This window comes from Nanorana parkeri, unplaced genomic scaffold, assembly GCF_000935625.1.
Source record: "Nanorana parkeri isolate BGI_ZX_2015 unplaced genomic scaffold, ASM93562v1 scaffold174, whole genome shotgun sequence".
NCBI lineage: Eukaryota > Metazoa > Chordata > Amphibia > Anura > Dicroglossidae > Nanorana > Nanorana parkeri.
The window spans coordinates 265121-282314 of NW_017306442.1; the positions used below are offsets into that span (position 1 = coordinate 265121).

At 42.2% G+C, this 17194-nt stretch overlaps 1 protein-coding gene across 1 annotated transcript in view; it reads left to right on the forward strand.

Moving 5' to 3' along the window:
• Positions 1 to 16978, forward strand: part of ANKMY1 (ankyrin repeat and MYND domain containing 1) — a 34306-nt gene extending 17328 nt beyond the window's left edge. Inside the window, exons 8-16 of the mRNA XM_018554795.1 lie at positions 1303 to 1443; positions 2945 to 3100; positions 4762 to 4869; positions 7817 to 7948; positions 11877 to 11990; positions 12161 to 12314; positions 13692 to 13773; positions 13867 to 14021; positions 16824 to 16978. Coding sequence (XP_018410297.1) covers positions 1303 to 1443; positions 2945 to 3100; positions 4762 to 4869; positions 7817 to 7948; positions 11877 to 11990; positions 12161 to 12314; positions 13692 to 13773; positions 13867 to 14021; positions 16824 to 16978 — 1197 coding nt within the window. The remainder of the gene's footprint in view (positions 1 to 1302; positions 1444 to 2944; positions 3101 to 4761; positions 4870 to 7816; positions 7949 to 11876; positions 11991 to 12160; positions 12315 to 13691; positions 13774 to 13866; positions 14022 to 16823) is intronic.
• The last annotated feature ends 216 nt before the right edge of the window (positions 16979 to 17194 follow it).

A 17194-nucleotide genomic window follows, 5' to 3' on the forward strand; every position in this document is an offset into this window, starting at 1 on the left:
AACCCCCCCCCCCCCCCCCCCACACACACTTTTTTCATCAGATTTGTCAATAGAAGTAGAGACCTCAGATGCAGACAAACCAAGTTCGCCCAAGTAGTGTGTGTCCTCCATCATTCTCTGAAATCTGACCTAGCCACAGAAAAGAATTGCTGTCTCATCTTAAAGGGTGATGTGAGGTTTCTGAGCCAGTTATATCAATACTGAACATGAGGAAAGGTGGGGACACCCAAAGTTGTCTTCATTTTTTGTACGAGCCTATGTATCAATAAAGAAACCAATTGCATTTAGTTTTCTATAGAGACTTCTGCGCTCGATTACTCTTTAAAAAACTGGGCGTTCCTCCTTACAGCTGCTCACTTAAATTGACTACATGAGCCTGCATTAGTATTATTTAAATATGCGAAGTGGCACTTCACATATTTAAATGATCTTTATGAAGGAGTGCTGTGTTTTTGGGATTATATGGAAATTGGTGGAATTCACTAGTGGCAGACACACAATAGAAAGAATCATGGGGGATACCTGAAGCTCATCATTCCTGGTTTATGTATGCATATTGGCGGTCTGAACAGAGTTGGCAAGGTGGGGAAGGAAGGGAAATAATTAGTTACTGCTTTTATTCAATAATTTGTGTATGTAAATTAAAGAATAAACTATTGAGCTCTGTAAACAACCATTTATCTTTCAATCAGCAACTAAGAATAGACAGGTAAGTGTGAAAAGAGGATGATAAAATATATTATCCTATTCATATGCAATGTTTCCTATTTTATATACTAAGTAGAAATTATTATTTTTAAATGTATTTTTTTTAGTTTTGAACATGTACAAAATAAGTATATAGATATAAAACGGGGACATACTGTAAATAATACACTGGCCAAGCACTGAGTGATCGAATCTGTCTGCGTCTGAGGTCTGGAATGGAAATACTTGTTTATACTAAAATCATTCTCAGTGCTGCCACATTGAATATAACGTGCAGTATACAGGTAAGGAGCAGTGTCGGGTAGTTCCATACAACATACTGTAACAATGAAGATGTAAATAGAATGCAGCAACACTGCTGATTTGCCATTGTTGATTACCTAGCAATGGCAGCAGAAATGTCTACATTGTTTCACCTTTTCTGCAACACTGTAATCTTTGACTGATTGTTCAATGAATAATAGTCTGATCACGGTGGTAATTCCTGATTGTCTGAACATTGAATGTGTCTGGATAGATGATTGATTAGCATGTTCTCGGGAGGCTTGCATTGTTTCCTGAGTGGTATTATGATTTGTATGTTTTATTTCCCAGGATAGCTCCCTGACTCCTCTCCACATAGCGGTGGCTTTGCCAGTAGCTGAAGGGACTCGGATCACAGAGATTCTGCTTTATGCTGCTTCAAATCCCAATGCCTGTGCTGAGGATGAAGACTATGTATATATTCCTGACAGGGTACGGTATATCAGCAGCTCGTATCCTCTCAGGGATGGCTAATTAGTGTGCAGAGGATAAAAATAGAATACAGCATAGACACATGTCTGTCATAAAGATGACAGAGCACAGCTGAGCTGCTCCATGGGAAATTTAGTATCTTTGTTCCTGGAAGTTCTTTTGCAGCAGTGAACGCCGATGAGTGTCACATAGGCACCATTACTTGACAGTGGATAAGAGAAGCTGTTTGTAACACAGGCAGCTTTTGTTCTTCCCCATTTATTTACATTTTATAGTGTACATCTGTAGAAATCATTCCACTGGCAGCTTTTCCCAGAGTAGGTCAATCTGGCAATTAAATAGTTTTCTGCCTCCTTCTTTTATCCCTATCCCTTTTGCTAAGGCACTCTCTCCCAAAGTGTAGTATATATACCAGTGGTGGTATGACTACTCACATTGGGTGGTACATGGCAACACTTAGCGTCTGAAAGGAGGATTTGATGGGGCCCAGAGATGGACGTGAAAGGAAACACTACTGTAATTATAGTACATGGCTAAATTCAGTTTATTGTGGCATTCATAACCATGTTTTCATATAATAGACAACTGAAAAAACATTCCATTTTATTCATCTATAGATGGAATAGGCTTGATTCCTCCCATACAAAGCATCACTGCACACACAGCTTTGGGTAGGCATCACTGGATACAGAGCTTTGGTTAGACGCTACTGCATACAGAGCTTTGATTAGACATCATTGCATACAGAGCTTTGGTTAGACATCATTGCATACAGAGCTTTGGTCAGACATCACTGCATACAGAGCTTTGGTCAGACATCACTGCATACAGAGCTTTGGTCAGACATCACTGCATACAGAGCTTTGGTCAGACATCACTGCATACAGAGCTTTGGTTAGACATCACTGCATACAGAGCTTTGGTTAGACATCACTGCATACAGAGCTTTGATCAGACATCACTGCATACAGAGCTTTGATCAGACATCACTGCATACAGAGCTTTGACTAAACATCAATGCGTACTGAGCTTTGGTTAGACATTAGTTCATATAGAGCTTTGATTAGATATCACTATATATAGACCTTTGGCTTGATATCACTGCATACAGAGCATTGGTTAGACATCATTGCATGCAGAACTATGGGTAGCCATCACTGCATACTGTACTCAGTCCCTTGAGGCCTTGTTTGTTGACTCACATTGTTAAAATAGAATCCAGGGCTATGAAATTGTGCAGATTGTAAAGCACAAAACAATATCTTTTGCATTTTACTGTGTGCAAACTAAATGGATGTAGGGAGAGGGCAGCATGTCTGTGACAGGTTTGTAAAGGGTTTTAATTAAGTGGCAGGGGATCTAGTCCTGACTAATTAAAACTCTGCATGTGCATTTGGTCTTACCTCTTTTCATTGTCCCTCCAAACAGATCCATTAATCATCTCTGCCCAAAGTTTCTAGGTGTTCCTCATGTACATACAGTGTGTTATGTGTATCTACAGGGGGAGAGCCCTGGAGCAGTTCAGGGATTTCCTATGAAAGGCTGCCTTGACTCGGGTCTACCTCTGTATAACTATTATGAGAAAAGCCCCCACATCCCAGAAGAGGGTGGCCGCACACCATTGCATGTGGCATGTGAGAGAGAAGACAACTTCAAGGTAAATATGAACTATTGCAGGCACCAGAGTTACGTTAAACAGTTTATCTAATTAAATGTGTTTCTTTATCAGTAGTTGCAGCCAGGCAAGGGAAGTCTGTGAATAATGGTAGATAGTACCCTCTACAGCTGGTCATCAAGAATCCTGTTATCTAACAATCAGTTATGTCTCTTAAGGTTCTCATTCATCCAGGTCATGGTATATCTGTAAAAAATAAATCAAGGCAACTGGACTTGCTAGTCCCAGTTGCCTTGAGTTATCTTTACAGGTATAACAATCAGAAAGATGGCCAGCACATTGACAATGCAGAATCGGAGATCCAGTGGGATCCCGTTTGAAATTGAGACAGGAAAATGGTATGAAAATTGTAGCTTCCTTGGATAAGGATCTACCATACTTCCTTTTTATGGTGGGACCCCTTTCACAGTTCAGTGACTGGGTAATTGATCTGTCTGGTAGATCAGGGAACCAGGGAAAACGTATACCGTATTTTGCGGTCCATAAGACGCACCGGACCATAGGACGCAGGGAGGTCCGGCGTGCCTTATGGAGCACTCGACAGACTGTAGCTTCTGTCATAGCCTCTATGACAGAAACTGCAGTTAGTGACCGCTGAGACAGGTGGCGCTGTGATTACAGCGCCACGGTCTCAGTGATCACACAGAGCAGACGAAGAACGTCCGTTCTTCGTCTGCTCTATGGTGATCTCGATCGTCGCCGCTGCTTGGTTTTAATACGAGTGATCTCATTAGATCACTCGTATTAAACGAGCGGTGGCTCCTACTGCTGAACTCGATCGCCGCCGCCGCTGCTCGGCTTTAATACGAGTGATCTTATTAGATCACTCGTATTAAACGAGCAGTGGCTCCTTCTACTCGCCCGGCGCCCAAAACTGCATGTCTCGGGCGTCGGGATTCGCTCCATAAGACGCAGGCACATTTTCCCCCTCCTTTTGGGGGAAAAAAAGTCCGTCTTATGGAGCAAAAAATACGGTACTTGCCTTTCTACAAAACCCTTTGTACAAATCACTTATTCTGGGTTACAACCATTGTGCGTGCTGAATATTGGTGGATCAACCATAATAATCTCTTTGATAACTGTGGAATTGATTCCAGGGATGCAAAGAGCCAAAAAGAATATAAAAGCAAAGTCAAGCTCTAATTACAGAAAATCCGCTATTATGTACTGATTGATTTGAGCCAAAAGAACTAACACGATTATTCACAAAAAGGGTGAAGAGTTTGGAGAAGGCAGGAGAAGTGAACAATCTAGGAGAACATAGCTGATTAGGAAAAATTCTCCAATTCAGCTCACTTTCCAGTACAGCTATGTTCTCCTAGATTGTTCACTTCTCCTGCCTTCTCCAAACTCTTCACCCTTTTGTGAAAAGCCCTGTAAGTAAATGGAGTTGTTCCAAATACCAGCGTGAAAGGTGACGTTTATCCCATATTGTACTCTGTGATTCTGTGCAATACTAAACGACTAAAGGTTATTCCTCAGTAATAGCTTCGTACTGACACTTTAGATTCAGTGTTCTGACTGCTCTTATCTGAAGAAACATGAAATGTGATTGGTTGCACATTACTCATCATAATTGTTATTAGTTATATATCCTTATAACATATGCCCGCAATAATAATATGTCTTTATTTTACATGCAGCTTGCCAAGGATACAATTTCTTTACTTCTGGCTCACAATGCCAAGGTCAACACCCTGTGGAGTGGGCACTCCCCTCTGTCCTTGGCCATTGCCAGTGGAAATGATATGGTGAGATGACTTTATATTTGTAATCTCTTACAGTATATTAGTGTCAGGTGCTTGAAGAGGACCTTCGTCTTTTAAGGTACCCATACACCTTGCAATCATCGGACGAAAATGTTCATCTGATCAAACTGTCATACGATTTTCGTACGGTGGCCCCATTCTGCCCCGACCATCGCACAGTTCAATCAGCGGTCTTTAGCAGAAATCACCTGGACGAATTTCGTTAATTGACCGCACGGATTTTTGTTTGTGCATAAGCAGTATTAATCGTACAATTTTTGACGTACAGAAACGCCACCAACCTTGCAAAAATCGTACGATTCCACAGAAGTTTTCTAACCTGCTGGAAAGTCAAAAGTCGTACGATTGTACAATATTTGCGGTTGTACACTGCCCATCAACCTTACGAATATCGGACGAAAACGCGATCGCAAACGAAAATCGGCGAAATTTGTAAGGTGTATGGGCACCTTTACAAGAGAAACTTTAATGTTGTGGGTCAGTTGTATTTTAAACTTTTTTGCATTTTTCAACTGACACAGAATGATGGGTTTCCCAAAGAGATGGCATAACAAAAGTTTTCTGTCTCAGAGACTTTCTCTAACTGAAACTTAGGGGTCTATTCACGAAGCTGCCGAAGGATCTGGCCGTAGCTTCGGCCGATCCTTCGGCTAGCTTCGGCCCCAGGACCTCTTCGGTTCAGTAGAACTGAAGGGGTGCTGTACGGGCTATTCACAATAGCCCGTACAGCTCCCGATCATGGCCGAGCGGCTCAGCCGAGCCGAACGCATATGCATCGGCTCCGCTGAGCCGTGCTGAAAGCCGACCTGCTTCTGACAGCTGGGCGGAGCCAGCCGTGATCTTACGGCTGGCTCCGGCCCCTTTCAGAGAGATAAGCGTCCCTGGTTAACTGCTAACCAGGAACACTGATCTGCACACAGCAAACTCTCCCTGGCGCTCCGGGAGTCTCCCGCTCCCGGCCGCCAAGGAGAGAAACAGTTCTGTGTCTTTTTTTTCTTTATTCTGACACGAGCATGTCAGAATAGAAAAAAAAAAGATTTTTGCCATTGGAAAGCATTGGGACATTACTATTGGCTATTTCAATTTGCAATAGCCAATAGTAAACTAGCATTGTACCCGCCCTCTGCTGCAGTTCCCCATCAGGTCCATCAGCAGAGGGCGGGAACAATGCTAGTTTACTATTGGCTATTGCAAATTGAAATAGCCAATAGTAATGTCCCAATGCTTTTCAATGGGAAAATTTTTTTTTTTTTTTTTTTTTTCTATTCTGACATCGCTCGTGTCAGAATAAAGAAAAAAAGACACAGCCCTGTTTCTCTTCTGGGCGGCCGGGAGCGGGAGACTCCCAAAGCGCCGGGGAGAGTCTTTTTTTTTTCTTCTTTTTTTTTTACAGCAGCAGAGCCGCCGGACAATAGAGCTCAGCGGCATTCAGCTATTCACTCACTGCTGTTAGGCATCTATAAGAATAGGCAGAACAGCAGCGAGTAGCCTGCCGGAGGGTCGGCTCAGCCGATCCAAATGTTGGATCGGCCGAGTCGAACTCCTTCTGCACTTCGGGTCAGCCGAACATGCTGAGCATGTTTGGCCGACCCGAAGCCACTCGAAGCAAGCCGATGAATCAGCCGTACCAGCCTGAAGTGAATAGCCGAACAGTGTTCGGCTGACTTCACTTCAGATCGGTGATTCACTCGGCTGCCCTCGGCAGCTTGGTGAATAGACCCCTTAGACAGCAGTGAGAAGGGAGGGGGATATGTCACTGTTATTTGTTCACATGTGTATGTAAATTTCTGCTTGAGCTACTGAGCTCTGTAAATAGCAAGCTATTTACAACAGGGGAGCTAAGGTAAGCCTGAAAAAAGTATGGAGGAGCCTAGAGCTCTACCTGCTGGCTGCACTTAATAATACACATTAGTCCTATGGCAGATTTCATATTTACATGACTTAACATAGAAAAATATTTTCAGAAATGATACAATACAGAAAGATCAATACATTACTTTTAATTTTTGTAAACGAGCGCGCATGGGTGCCTCCACTAGAACGATGGTGGCACCCGTGCAGGGAGTGGGGGGAAAAGCGCTGCGGGGAGCCACTAGGAAATGAGGAATTAGAAACTTTTAAAGAAAAAGACCAAAATCCTCCAGCAAAGGAGGGTCTCCTTAAAGGAGAACTATGGGGTCAGGGCTTTTCCCTATAGTTCTCCTTAGGGTAACGGGAGGACACAAACTAGCGTCCTCCCGTCACCCTAAGCTCAGCTGTACCGCTGTAGCTCGCGGTATACTGAGACGCCGCAGCCGGAGCCGATCCCGACATCGATGTCGAGATCCGCCCAGCTGCGTGAGTGACAGCTGGCTCTGCCTATCTAGAGGCAGAGCCAGCTGTACCCGCCCCCTCCCCCGTCCGTTCCGCCAGTCAGCACTGGCGGATTGGAAGGGGGAATCCAGCCCCTCCCCTGTCTCGGCAGGGGAGGGGCACGACCGGTAAGTGTTCGCTCACCTCCCGATCTACTGAGCCGACCTGTGACAGTCTCATTGTCACATGTCGGCTAGAACTATGAGGTGAGTGAAAAGCACTCTCTTTAAAAGGAGAAATTAAAAAAATAAATAGGCTTTAATATACACCTTGCACAAAAAACTATGGATTAGTGGCGTTTTCGTGCGAAAAAAATCACAACATGAACACTGCACATGCGCAAACGAAAGTCCGCTCTGTCAATCGACGAAATTCGAACAGTTAGTATACTAACGAACGATAATTAAAAACGATAATCAAAATTGGCCTGTGCATAATGATGAGTCATATTAAAATCGAGCAACTGCTCAATGGCCGGGGCGAAAACAGTCTAGCGAAAATTGGAAGGTGTATGGCCACCTTAAGAAAGATGTTACTTGTAGAGTGTTGACTATGTGGTGTGTGCTGCTTTTTCTAGGCTGTTAAAGAGCTCTTAGCAAATGGTGCAGATCCCAACCTGGCTCTGAGCAGAGGAGTGGGCAGTGCTCTGTGTGCGGCTGTGAATACCACATATGAAAAGCAGAGGACTCTTCCTGCGAGGATTGCTCTGGTAGGACAAAAATCAATATAAAATAACTACTGTAACTTAAAAAGAACAGATAGTGATGGTGTTTCCATTTGCCATTTTCCAGTTATCATCCCTCAATTTTTACTTTGTTTTATAAGTGACCACCAATTTATTTTGTACTTTTAGCATAACCCGACATCTTATACTTACAGTATCTGTATTATCCTAAATACACAAAATGTTGTACAGGTCTGTAGCGACATCACTACCTCCATCTAGAAATCAGCAGTTTTTCACATATTCCATTCTTTCCATGTTCCTTCATTTATTCCGATTCATCAGCTCTCCAGTTTCCTTGTTTCTGAAGGCCTTGCTCATTTCTTGATTTATAGTTTTCATTTAGGAGTATTCCCAAGGTCAGTTCATGTAATTGAGCTAGTCAGTAATTAGTTCACTAATGCTGAGACAGGAATGTATTAAATACATTGTCTGTGCGGGACAATTACAGGTACGAGGCATATGCTCAAACAATGGAATTATAATGAATGTGTAGGAGATCTTAATCAAAATTGGATGATTGGCAAATGCTGACATGCCGAATAAAAATGTAAATAGTTCTCGGAAAATGTCATACTTGCAGATGTGATACCAAACATTATCTGACCCTGCAGCTGTATAATTTACTCCCAAGTTGGTTATATTTTTTTATTATTATCATAAAATATGGGAATTATCTGCCCTTTACATTATTCTACAGCACCAGTAACATAAAGCAGAGACAAATATTCCAACAAGTCAATGGATCACTTATCAGCAGATGCCTTGCAGTGGCAACATGTATGCCAAATATAAACCTAAACAATAGACATCTGCTTTGCAGAGGTCTACATATAAGTCAATTACCAGGATTCATCAAGCTGCATGCTAAAGTGGCTTCTCATTCAGTATTATTGTTTGCCATGTTAAGGGCAGAAGTACGCAACACTGGCTGCAGAACTATCATAAGGTATATAAAAAAATCAGCACCCTCGGTGACTCCCGAGGCTGCAGGGTAACCCTCCACTGCGTCACTGTGAGGTTTTCCCTTCCCAAATGTTCTTTTATTCAAAGAAGCATGTCACAAGTGTTAAAGGAGCCTGTTAAAGGCTCCTTTAACACTTGTGACTTGCTTCTTTGAATAAAAGAACATTTGGATTTATTTCATCCTTCGTGTGCTGGTGATCTTCATTGTTCAAACCTTGGATTTGCACGGCGCCATCCGTGGCCATCACTACGAGCGCCATCACCATCAACGGTCCCCATTGCTGTATGGTGTGCAGGGGATATTTCAATTTACCGTTCGACCTTCCCAGACAGCAGCACCACTTACACAATGAGCTCTTCAGTGTTCTAGTGGCGCAGTGACGCTGCTGTTCATATAGTGGAAGCTGTAGTTTGTTTTTTTATATATAGTTTCTGACATCTTTGGAACCGTTTTTCTGTGTTACTGGTAAGCTTGAGATTATACATGCTTGCACATATTGCCCTATCAATAGTCTTTGACATTGACTTATATATGGAGCTCTGAAGTTCTTTTTTTGTTTGATTTTATACTGAATGCACCAATAACTGCTGTGAATTCCACACCGGTCTTAAAGCAATTATTCAGATTTTTCCTACTGATTGAAATTGCTTATTCGCAAACAACAGAAATTTCCTTTTGTGCTTGAAGATTCTGCAATTATCCATTCAATTCTATGTCATTATTGTAGTGAAGTTCAAATCTTTTGCATTTCTTACTACAACCACATTGCACGGCATGTCATTCATATCATTTCTAGCACTCAGCTCCTTCATGGCAACCCATGAGCTGCATTGCTGAGCACAGACTGACATGTTATTGATGTGGTGATGATACAGTGTCATGCCCTTCTCCCCCTTTGCACCCCCTATTCCCACTATGCCTGAGTGGGTGCAAAAAAGATACTTGCAGATACATATGTGTGGGTAAGTATATCAACTGTCATTCCTGCGGCATGCAATGACGACAGGTCATATATAGCCTGGTATAGCCAGTAAAAGAGAACATAATGCTGTATAGCGTTTAACCAGTTTAAGATAAAAAGCTATGCAAGAAAAACACACAAATTTAATTTAAAAAAAAACAGTTTTGGATAGCATAGAAGCCTGGAAGCCCAGTGTGAAGATGTAGCATTTTCCCTAACAAGGTTTCCTCATTCTGCTGCTGCTTCCTGTCTGTGTGGAGAGTTTTTTTTTCTTTGGCCAGTTCCTAATTTTTCATTAATTTAATAACCGTAAAGATGAGAAGTGCTCAAACTTTTTTTCATGCTGTGGCCTAAGTATCTGTTTGTATCTCTGTGTCGGGTTTCACAGTAAAGCCCCAAAGACGGAATGAGTTTTCTCACATCCTGAGAACTTCACGAAATATACTGAGGCACTGCATCTGGGGTTTTAACCTGGCGGGTTAGCAGCTAGAGTCTACAATAGATGGTTTGATGGATTAAATAATGAATAAATAAAATAAAGGCAGAAACAAAACCAGCACAGTACTTTTATAGCCCTTTTCACAGGGCAATAAGGTGATGGTTTTCCACAGTCAGTGTGTACACTGTGCCAAACAGTTAACTGGCACGAAAGTATGTACTGCAGCGAGCAGCTCAACTAAATGGAGAACATTCATGAACTGAGATAACAGCAATAAAAACAAGAAGAAGGATTGCACAGATCTCACACTTTGAAAAGGTAAACTTTTATATTTAAAGTCAAAGTGTGTACTCACAATTTTCCCACTTGGGAACAGAACACATCAAACCAAAGGTGGTCAGTCCAATAGCAGCCCACACACCATGGCCAGTGGAAGGGCTTGAGGTGATGTTGAAGCAGCTGTCATTTAGGCATGTAAGCATGGTACCTGCTGTATAGATCTGTCAGTCAGCAGCATCCATGATCTCCTGAATGCATCATGGAGGGGATGAGGTGTGCCCAAATGGGTGCCCAGGGGGCACTTGGGCTCCCATCTGAAGAAGTGACAGCTGCTTCAACTTCACATCTAGCCCTGCCACTGGCCATGGCATGTGGGCTTCTACTGGAGTGACCACCCGTGGCCTGATGTGCAATTTACCCGAGTGGGAAAATTGTGAGTTGCCACTTTGATTTTATATAATATATTAGCGATGTTCAGATACCAAGTACCGTACTCGGTACAAGTACAGATCATTTTCCAGCTCCAAGACTAGACTAGAGAAAAATTCAAAAATTAGGAGGCAGCTGTCATTTGTAAGGAGCACACGGAGCTCCTGGGATTTGTACATCTCTGTTTTAATTCATTATTTTTTTAAATAAATATATATAAGTGATGTACCGATACTTGTCTAAGTACTCCCAGATACAAGTACTGATACATTTTTGTTTTATTGCCATGTGACAGTTTTCTAAAACAATACAGACTAATGATTTCAGGACAGTGGTGGAGTGCCAGAGCCAGGCCCCAGCCGCAACTGCTGCAACCCTGGTAGTTCTCGTAAAAATGCCAAGTATCGGCACTGGTATCTGAACTGGTATCTGGACATCCCTATAATATATGGCTACCTTTTTAATGCATGGAATGTGTGCAGTTGTTCTTGTTTTGTTGTTGTGCTCCTACAATACACCTAGATTATCACAGTGTGTTTGCAAAAGGAAATATAACGTTCAATTACATGCAAATCATTAGCGAGTTTCCTATTGTTGCAGTAAATAGTGGGGTTCGCTGCATGTCCAGCCCTGCTGCTTCCAAGAGGTTCCCCATCTCTGCCACCTAGACAAGAGTCACTTTCCACACCATAATGTTGTATACGTCTCCCACTAATTTGCTTTAAAGTTTCATCTATGTTGGTTGGAGTTTTTGTTTCTGAAGTAATCTAACATAAATGGTTTCTTTTGTAGCTCTACAGCTCATGGACCTCTCATGACACTTAATTGTCCTTCATAGGTGGACAGACTCATAAAGGCTGGAGCCAGTATATTGATGCCAATCCTTATAGGAGAAGGAACGAGAACTGCACTGGGTACAGCTACAGACTATGCCTATTACAAGTACTTCCAGGTAGAGTAAATGCAAAATTCTAAGGTGGTAAGCATATTGCATAATAAGAAATCACATAAATTTTATACAAGCAGCAAAATAGGATGATTCTTATGATAACATTGAAGCTGTAATATAAACATGTTGCAATTTAGTAGTGTGTATTGTACAAGATCAGTTATATATTGCAGGATAAGAAGATAGCACACACACCATACCATGCATTGTTATCAAAGGAGAAGGACATTTTTAATGCACGAAAACAGCTCTTGGAGCACCTGGGAGAACTCACTCGGGAGGCTGTTAAAGCAAAAGAAGCAGAGTGGGCGAAGGATGGCATAGTCCGTAAGTACATAACTGTGTGCGTATCAATTCCTATGCTTTCAAAGACAGTCTGAGGTTCTGAAGATTACTTACTGGAAATGCTTGTCCTGGAATTATTTCCTGAAGAGGGTTAATTTAACTCTGGCAGAATTGTCTCATGGGTACATGATTTCTGGAAATTTTAAGAAAACATCCACTTCAGTTGTCCATTTTGCCGTAGAATGCAACTAATGCACGTGTCCTGAAAATTGTCCTAAGCTCCATAAGTATTTCTCAAATGATTATTGGTCAGATCATGTTGTTTAATGTAGTGTGTTGTGCCTGAGGAAGGTTTACCAGGATGGAGGCTGTCAGGGGATGCTGAGGCAGTAGTCAGGTCATTTTGGGATATGGACTGTCTTGTTTGTATTGGGGTGGCCATTCAATGGTAAAGTCATTTTGAAGGCAATGACGCCCAAGTCTTGATCCTCTGTAGCTGAGATAAAGGCCTTTGGTTAAATATACGAGTCTGTCAAAGAATCTTCACTGTTTTAGTGGAATTTAATATAAGTTGATTTTGTCCTGTCTCCGGTAGGGAAATGCCTTGATTTGCACAGTCCCTTTGGAACTGTGTGGAAGTGGTGGCAGGGTATTTGAGTTGTCCTACATTAGGATTTTGTTGTTGTTGTAATGTCCAGTTGCTTGGTTATGTTTCCATTGTAGTATTATGTGTGCAAGTAACGTATAATAAACCTATGTTGTAGTCCTGTCCAGTGAGCCCATAGTATGCTTTATCTAGGAAGACTATACTAAGATCATGTCTAGTAATAAGCTCATATATACAAGACAACCCATACAGGTAAATCTCTCCACAGAAACACAGGAAACAATAAAATATTTATTTCAGGTGAATGGGGTGGTATTAGAATTTGGGGGGATGTTATTGCTGCCCCTGTCCCTGCTGTTCTTGTCCCTGTTGGAAAATAATTTTCTCATTTATTGCACCAATGATAGTGTTATTGGGATAGGAAGTAAGGACTATTCTTTCCAAACAGGACACAGCCAAGTAGAGTGAGAAAAGGTTAGGACCTCCATCAGATTTTTATTGATGTCACTGTCCTCAATGGGTAGATTCTATTTAGTTTCTGCCCCTGGGACAACTGTCTCTGGGACAGAAACTGAATTGAATCTATCCATTGGGGACACTGACATCAATAAAAATCTAACTGAGGTCCTAACCCTTTCTCACTCTACTTGGTAGAGAGAAAATGTCCTGAATAGAGACCCAGACAGCAAGAAAACCTGTTGAAAGTTCTATTCTTTGTAGGTTGTAATAGTTGTATTGATATAATGTACATTGAACAGGTCGCTTTGAAGGTGATAATAGTATTTTTTTTATGATGATGACATTTATTGCAGGCAGCTCTGCTACGCACAGAGATCCAGAGAGAAAAGTGAACACACGTGATACATTGGGGGAAAGACTCATGTATGTACCCAAGTGAGTGATCTGACTTTCTTCTAGTGTACACATTTTATTTCCACACTTTGCCGCTTTTCACACTTTGACGCTTTTTTATATTTGTATCTTTAGAAAAACGTTTTTCAAATACTGTTATCAGTGTGGCCGTTCTGTTGGCGTCAAGCTGACCCCATGTTTGCGCTGTTACTCCATATACACATGTAGCAAACAATGCAAGAAGAGATCGTGGACTAAGCTGCATAAAGATGAATGTCTCCAGCTTTCAGGTAAAAAGCAGCTGAGGGTATGCTAAATATTGTAGAAAATAGATTGGATTATGAATTGTGCTTCATTTCTAGGCGGATTTCCTGTTTTAGGACAAAGGTGCAGATAAGGACCATTTTCACTCCTTGATTCTCTACTCCCAGCTACTGCAAACCGAGACAGTTGGGGCGCGTTAGGGTTATTCATGTAATGGGTGTTCATTCAGTTCAGAGGACCCCTTAGAGGGCTGTTTGCTGCTGTTGCTAAATAGAAATATTTTTTAACATGTATTAACAAAATGGATAACAGGATAAATTGATAACTAACACTGCCACTGTATAGTTTTCAGAGAGCTGTATCTGAGAAACATACCTATATCCTGCTGTCCTTTCTGGATGTTTGCTGGAAATTTCCTTCATCTAGCTTTCATCCCACTGTGTGCATGCATGTGGAATGGACATTAAGGGCTTGTTTGAACCAAATGCAGACCATATCTGCATGTGTTTCTGCACGCGCAGGGCGTTTGCATGTGTTTTTGATGCGTTTGCATGCGTTCCAGAGCAGGAAAAATAGGGCTTGCTGCAGTTTTTTTACCTGCTCTGGAATTGAACGCTCTGGTGTGAACTAGAGCCCAAAATACCATTGGAATACATTGGACGCAGTTTTGATCCGTTCTGTAACTGTTCTACTCTGCATCTGCATCTGCTCTGCGCTTGGTGTGAACTAGCCCTAAAGTAGAGGTAAACCCTAACTGAATGTCCTTTAGATGGCAAGGCACTGAGTATCATAAACAACTGACTTTTGAAAATCCTTGTTGTCACCATTTTTCATCCTTTGTTGCACTGGTTTCCTGCAGCTTCTTTGCAGCCAATTCTTGTCTAGCCGTGAAAAACAATGTACCGCTTTGGCATGCTAAAATCCTCCATAATCAGACCGCCAGGGAGGTTAATACGTGTACAAATAATAACATGCAATAATGCAACACAGTTAATATACTTCTTTGACATAAAGTGCAAAAATTCAGTAAAAGTTGTGATGAAAGACTTCATATATTACAATAAAGTGATTTGTGCTTCCAATAAAACCGTGCACGAAAAAAGTCTTTAATCGCACTCACCAGACAATGTTGTTCACCTTATTTCAGATGAACTTTCAAGTTTTTCAAAAGAGACTCTTTTTTTTCTCTTCTCTAGTATCAGCCAATTAAATGGAATATTCCTTCCTCTCCTTCCCCGCTTTGTTATCCAGCAGATCAACCTCCTCCTTGTATAATCCTTACAACCTCTGAGTTTCTCCTCTTTATTGTACTCAAAAACATAAGAGTAGACTCTCCATTGTGCAATATGTAAAACAATGAGGGGAATTTATCAAAACAGAAGCAGACAGAATCTGGAGCAGCTGTGCATGGCAACCAGTCAGCTTCTATCTTTCATTTTCAAATCTTAAAGGAGAACTATGGGGTTAAGGCTTTGCCCCATAGTTCTTCTTAGGGTAACGGGAGGACACAAACTAGCGTCCTCCTGTCACCCTAAGCTCAGTATACCGCGAGCTGTAACTTGCGGTATACTGAGATGCCGCAGTATACCGCGAGCTGCTGCTCCGGTATACTAAGACGCCGCAGCTGAAGCGGATCCCGACAATTATGTCTGGATCCGCCCAGCTGCGTGACTGACAGCTGGCTCTGCCTACCTAGAGGCAGAGCCAGCTGTACCCGCCCCCTCCACCGTCCGTTCCGCTAGTCAGCGCTGGCAGATCGGAGCGGAGAGGGGGGAATACAGCCCCTCCCCTGTCACGGCAGAGAGCTGTGACAGGATCGAGAGGTGAGCGAACGCCGGTATGTGTTCGCTCACCTCCCGATCTACTGAGCCGACCTGTGACAGTCTCATTGTCATAGATCGGCTAGAACTATGAGGTGAGTGAAAAGCACTCGCCTCATAGTTCTCCTTTAACTGAACAAACTGAAGCGAGAAGCTGATTGGTTTCCATGCACATCTGCTCCAGTTTTGATAAATAAACACAATGGGGGGAATTTAAGAATAAAATCACACTTACAATTGTAGATAAAACGAAACGCTTTCAAATACATCCAGGACCGCTCATCCGCGTCCGTTCTGTTTGCTCGTGGTGCCTGTGTAGCCCCATCTTATAATGTAGTTCAGTAGCTGGCATCCTGGAAAATAGTGTTTGTTCCCTCCCTCCACTATATCATGCTAATTGACAGCACAGCTTACACTTATGGAAGCGCTGAAAGGTTGCAAAGTATCATGGGCGTAGATTGGTTTGATGGCTTTGGGAAGAGATGGACACTGGGAAAACAAATTCTATTATAGATTCAGGTTTTTAGAGCCTTGATCATATGCATTATGTTCACTTCACTGGGAGGGTTTTAAAATGGTAATTAGATTATATGTGGGCATGTGAGTACCAGCATTGTTCTTTAAAGAAAACTTGACGCTAAGGCAACCCAAACTCTCCCCACTTTGTGCTAGACACCCAACAAAACCTAAACTAAGTCTAATCATTGCTGCTCCAGTCACCACGGCTGCCCCAAGTGGTCGCTGGCAAATACTGACAACAGCCAGTCATTTTGGTATTTGCACAATATATGACACATGCCATGCAGCAGCATTGGGCCTGGCAATTGACTTCTTAGATTCTGGGCACTGCATTTTAGGGCAATAGGGGTATTATGGTCTGGTCTATATATCTGGAAGCAAAAGAATGGGGTGTTGGGCAGAAGTTTTGGCACATGGGTGGGTGCCAAATAGTGTGCACTCTAGGTCTGAAAAGGGATGGATAACACACTATTTCTCTTTGTTTTTAAGGAAAGTTGAGCAGTAAGATGACTCCATCCAGAAGTAAGAGGAGCAGCCCTACAAAGAGCGTGCATGCGGACAGAGAATCTTCAAGTCATGGCCACAGGCCTTCTACCGCTGGGGAGAGTGTACCGGCCACCACTGAGAACTATAGCTTTAATTAACAGAATTCGAATGGGAAGTATTGTGACTGCGTTTCTTTACTTTGCTTCCTTTTTTGTGATTAAAGACCAACTGAACTTTCATGTTAATTCTAAAAACATTCCAAGTTCATCTTCCTTCTCTACAGCATGCAGACAGGGGACAAGTGTATCTATTCAGTGGCTGCTTTCCATAGAAAACTAACTGTAAGATGCTGCACACCTCTTGTTTTCAAACAA